We start from the raw sequence: 5,668 nt of genomic DNA on the forward strand, positions 1-5,668 counted from the left end.
TGCCCCTGGAGAGAGAGCCCCCCTCACCTCCCACCCCAGCCTCTCTGGCTGTAGCCCCAGGCAGATGAACCCGGATTCGGGCTGGCAAGAGCTCCAGCGTGGGCACTGCCACCCAAACACCAGATGTTTGTGTGTGTGTGTGTGTATGTGTATGTAGGGGTAGTGGGGGTGGGGCGCTGGAGCAGAAACGGGCAGCTGGGCAGCTCCCTCTCCCTGTAAACAAGGACATGTGACTCTCCCACCTCCTTGTGTGGCTGAACCAAAAGAGCAGAGAGATCGGCGCTGCCGCAGCTGAAGGAGAAGAAAACCCCGGAGCCCTGCCAGGGCCAGACTTCCCTCCCTTCCCTGGAGAATCCGCTCCCCGGGGCCCAGCCCTGTTGGCAGGAAGGAAAGCGGCTGCTCGGCTGCTCAGGACTCACTCAGGTGTGTTTCCCATCCCTTCCTCTTCCAGCAACAGCTACCTGGAGACTGAGCCGGCACCTCTGCAGCCTCCCGGGCAGCGCTGCGGTTTCTGCCGCCTCTAAGATGTGCCCTGGGAACTGGCTCTGGGCCTCCATGACTTTCATGGCCCGCTTCTCCCGGAGTAGCTCCAGGTCTCCTGTCCGCACCAGAGGGGCCTTGGAGCAGATGCCCGCTGTTCAACATCCCTTCCTCAATGTCTTCGAGTTAGAGAGGCTTCTCTACACAGGCAAGACGGCCTGTAACCACGCCGACGAGGTCTGGCCCGGCCTCTACCTCGGAGACCAGTATGTACCCAGCAAACCGAGGCCGTGGCCGTGTGTGTGTGTGTGTGTGTGTGTGTGTGTAGAAAGGAGAAGGGTGCAGACAGGCACTGAGTTGCATTGTGGGTTCCAGGTTGAGGTTTAAGGGGTCGGAATGTATGGACATGGAGTGGAGGCTCCAGGTTTCGGGAGTGGGCAGGATTATTGATCTACCCAACTCTGGTCAGAAAGACTGTCATTTATTTAGCAAAATTTTTATTTTATTTTTGTTTGTTTTTGTTTTTAATGCTTATTCTAGTAGTGAGGATATTTTTTCCATTGATTTTTTTAAAAATATATTTTTATTGATTTCAGAGAAGAAAGTTAGAGATGAAGGGAGAAGGATAGAGAAATAGAAACATCAATGATGAAAGAGAATCATTGATTGGTTGCTTCCTGCACGCCCCACACTGGGGATGGAGCTCACAACCTGAGCATGTGCCCTGACCGGGAATCGAACCATGACTTCCTGGTTCATATGTCGATGCTCAACCACTGAGCCATGCCGGCTGGACTCCATTAATTTTTTTAGAGAAAGTGGAAGGAAGGGATGAGGGGGAAAGAGAGAGAAACATCAATGTGAGAGAGGCACATGGATTGGTTGCCTCCCACACATGCCGCAACCCAAGAGTAGAGATTGGACCTACACAACACAGATAGTGCCCTTGACCGGAATCGAACCTGTGACCCTCTGGTGCCCAGGCCAATGCTCTACCACTAAGCCATGCCGGCCAGGGTGCAAGATTTATTATTGAAGGCTCTGTACTGGATATAACAGATGACTTATCTACCTTCCATCTATTATGCTGCAATGGGGGGCTGTGGAGGGAAGAGCACCAGAGGAAAAGTAGTCCGCTTCTCTCTCCAGGGCTCTGTAGTATACAAGGAGTTTTTCACATGCATTTTCTCTCTTAATCTTCACAACAGCCTTGTGAGGTAGGTACCACTATCCCCAGATTACAGATGAGGAAACTGAAGCTCAGAGACATTGTGACTGGCCCAAGGTCACACAGGTCGTAAGTAGCAGAGCCAGGACTTGGAGGTTTAAGTTCAGTGCTCTTTCTACTTGAGGAGTTTGCACTGGACGGGGCATCTGCCCTAAGATAATGGCCATGTTGCCTGAGAGGCGTCTGCCACAAAGCGGAGCGGTATGGGCCATATGAACACCTAAAGGTTCATATGGTGACGTCATAGAGCCGGGTAAATGCCAAGGGGAAATAATTGGCAAGAGAAGATTCTGGTTGTCAAAGAGAAATTAAAGTAACAGGGGAGCCAGGTGTGGGAGAAAGGGTCAGAGTCATATCATCTCAAGGTTAGGGGGGATGTTAAAAGGGAGCTGGTCCAAACTGATGTCCCATCTGATGTCCCAGTCCCCTCTGTTGCATCCATGCCCACACATTGACCTCCTCTCTTCAATACCCCAGTGACAGGAGAATTATTCCCTCCCAGGGTCTTCACACCTTCCTTCAGCGAGATTCCACTGTTAGTATGGACTTCTTGCCTGGAGTTCAGATCCAGTAAAACCTACTTCCAGATCAAGTAAAATCCCCCATGCTCAAAGCTCTCCTCAATGTTTTATTATGGCTATTGTTTACCCACCCCCTTAGTCTCTCCTTCTCCAGGCAAAACCTCCCCAGGGCAAGACTCCAGGTCATTGCTTATCTTGGTTCCTTCCTCCTGGACCATCAGTAAGCAGAGTGGAGGCCTCCGGCCAATGACATTAGCTCCACAGACAGCCTGGCTTCCCCACCCTTCCTCTAACCTCTACTCAATGCAGGGACATAGCTAACAACCACCGTGAGCTGCGGCGCCTGGGCATCACCCATGTCCTCAACGCCTCACACAGCAGGTGGCGAGGCACACACGAGGCCTACGAGGGGCTGGGCATCCGCTACCTGGGTGTCGAGGCCCATGACTCGCCAGCCTTTGACATGAGCATCCACTTCCAGACAGCTGCCGACTTCATCCACCGGGCGCTGAGCCTGCCTGGAGGTAGGAGGGAGAGCAGGGCGGGAAGGGACCGTGGACGTTGAGTTGGGGGAAAGCCCGAGGGTGCTGGTGTGGGGAGAGAAAGAGTTTAATGACATGACAAAATTCCCAGGGTATGATATGAGGGAAAACATGCTGTCAGCCATTTAAGAAAAGAATATATGGTTGTCCTCGCTGGCTTGGCTCAGTGGATAGTGTCCACCTGTGGACGGAAGGGTCCCAGGTTGGATTCCAGCCAAGGGCACACCCCCGGGTTGCAGGCTCAATCCCCAGTAAGGAGCATGCAGGAGGCAGCTGATCAATGATTCTCATCATTGATGTTTCTACCTCTCTCTCCCTCTCCCTTTCTGAAATCAATAAAATACATATTTTTAAAAATAAAATAAAAAACACATGGTGTTTGCTTCGGCAGCACATATACTAAAATTGGAAGATACAGAGAAGATTAGCATGGCCCCGGGCAAGGATGACATGCAAAGTTGTGAAGCGTTCCATATTTAAAATAGTAATAATAAAATAAAAAATACATGAAGTAATGTAAAGACATAAAAATGGAGAAGGAATGAATCCAAAATGTTCAGAGAGTGGCACCTGGGTGGTAGGATTATAGGTGATATATTTCCATCTGTTGTTCCTTTATATATTTCTCAATTTTCCAATTATTTCTACTTTGAGCATGTCTTGCTTGAGTGGTCAGAATAAAAAGTGTATGTAAATAAAAATATATTAAACACCCCCCACACAAAAAAATGGTTGATAGAAGCAGCAAGATGGAAGGTGGGGAGACGGAGGAGTGGCCACGGCAGACTCAGGGTGTGTCCCATGATGAGCTCAGCAAATATCAGCTGAGGCCCCGCTCTGCACAGAGCTCGGGTTTGCATAATTCATGAGAGTCTCTCCCTTGCGCCCCCTCTGGGTTTATGGGTGCTGACCTGCTGCCTGTTCTCCATATCATTCGGTCTAGAGAATTTGCTGGGGAATCTGCATTCTTTTTTAAAATATGTTTTTATTGATTTCAGAGAGAGGAAGGGAGAGGGAGAGGGAGAGAAACATCAATGATGAGAGAGAATCATTGATCAGCTGCCTTCTGCATGCCCCCCACTGGGGATTGAGCCCGAAACCCGGGCATGTGCCCTGACTGGGAATCGAACCATGACCTTCTGGTTCATAGGTTGATGCTTAACCACTGGGCCTCACTGGCCAGGCAGGATCTGCATTCTTAACACCCCTCATCTGCAGATCATCCTGTCTCCATGCACCTCTGTCACATCTTCCTCCTCTCTCTGCATAGCCCTCTCCCTAACCCCCTCCAACCCACCGCAAACAGTGCCACAGCCGCCTCTGTGTCTCTCCTCTCAGGGAAGATCCTGGTGCACTGTGCCGTGGGAGTGAGCCGATCCGCCACGCTGGTGCTGGCCTACCTCATGCTGTACCACCACCTCACCCTCGTGGAGGCCATCAAGAAAGTCAAGGACCACCGAGGCATCATCCCCAACCGGGGCTTCTTGAGACAGCTCCTGGCCCTGGACCGCAGGCTGCGGCAGGGTCTGGAGGCCTGAGGGGTGGGGAAGGGAGTTCAGGCCAGGCGCGTGGGTCCCTGGCTCCCAGCTGGAGAGAGGAGGCCCAGAGAACCCATCCTCTCCTATAGGCAGGAGAGAGAGAGGCCTGGAGCATGGTCCCACCATTGCTGTTTGTCTTGACGGGATGGGGAGTGAGGGTCGGGGTGTGATGGACAGCCAGGAGGGAGCTGACCAGGGAAGGAAGCAGCTAGGCTGTAGGCAGAAGTCGGTCCTGGGATTCAGACCCCGTTGGATTCCACACAGGGCGCCCCCGGTGTGACTCAGAGCCCCTTCCCCTCTTTGTGCCCAGGTGTTCCCCTTCCTCCATTGTCAAAACAAAAGGGTCCCCTCTGGCCTGCGCTGGTGCAGGGAATCTGAATGCGATGGCGCAGGGCCTGGTGGAGATGGTAGTGTGGAGACAGCCGGTGAAGAGGTGGCATGAAAAGCTGTGAAACCCGAGGGAAAAACCCACAGACTTGTTACTCCAAGCACAGGAAGAGGAGGTGTGGGAGGGTTGGCACTGTGCCCACGGGTGCTGACTGTGGCCCAAAACCACAGAGGTGCATGACTGGGAGCCTTTAGATGATCGCTCGATTACTGGGTCCAGGTGTCTGGAGGAAAAATAAAGATGGTGGACAAGAAGAGAGCCTCCTGAAGTCATTGACAGCTTGTTGGAGTTCTGTGCCTCTCCCCTGAGAACCCAGCCTTGCAGGGGCAGCAACAGTTCTTGACTCCCTCATATTGGTCACAAGACACACACACACACACACACACACACACACCCCCGCCCCCTAGCCTTTAAGCCTCCACCCCCAGTTCTTAGGGGAGGTTTCTCTCAAGTCCAATTTCACACTTCTGCTACTTCTGCTTAGTGAAATTTTGAACTGTTGTTTCCAGCTGTGTCCACACAGGGGCAGCAGAGGACCAAAAACTTCAGGTTTGTGACCATTTTTACGTAGCTGCTCACACACACACCCTTCATCTCCACGTTTAGAATACTCTGTTCACAAGCTCGAGTGTGTAGGAAATATAATTTTATTCTCAGAAGTCAACCTGGTTTCTATAGCAGGTCCCCACTATGATAGGATAGCAGGATATGATCTTAAACCAATCCCAGCCTAAATCCTTCCTTCAGACTTTTTGTTTTCCTGTTGCCAAGGAACAGGAGGAGGTGGGAGGAGACGTGATGTAATTGCTTCCTCTTCTAATCTTTCTAGGTTTGCCTAAGAGAAGTTAGAACTTAATTCTAACTTCTAGCAGAAGTTAGTAGTGTAGCTACTAAAGTACATTTGACTGGACAACCAGAGAGAAAAGTATGGTCTCTCTGTTATCCCAAGGGCCAAACTGCCAGCTACCACC

The 5,668-nt window shown here is 51.3% G+C and overlaps 1 protein-coding gene across 2 annotated transcripts in view; it reads left to right on the forward strand.

The window, feature by feature from the left end:
- Positions 1-4,951, forward strand: part of DUSP26 (dual specificity phosphatase 26 (putative)) — a 6,709-nt gene extending 1,758 nt beyond the window's left edge. Inside the window, exons 2-4 of one of the 2 annotated variants that reach the window (XM_006765594.2) lie at positions 452-746; positions 2,539-2,753; positions 4,110-4,951. In XM_006765594.2, the coding sequence (XP_006765657.2) occupies positions 526-746; positions 2,539-2,753; positions 4,110-4,309 (636 nt within the window). In that variant the 5' untranslated portion in view covers positions 452-525 and the 3' untranslated portion in view covers positions 4,310-4,951. The remainder of the gene's footprint in view (positions 1-451; positions 747-2,538; positions 2,754-4,109) is intronic. The other variant, XM_015565242.1, reaches the window with a different exon arrangement.
- Positions 4,952-5,668: the final 717 nt, after the last annotated feature.

This window comes from Myotis davidii, unplaced genomic scaffold (assembly GCF_000327345.1).
Source record: "Myotis davidii unplaced genomic scaffold, ASM32734v1 scaffold93, whole genome shotgun sequence".
Lineage (NCBI taxonomy): Eukaryota > Metazoa > Chordata > Mammalia > Chiroptera > Vespertilionidae > Myotis > Myotis davidii.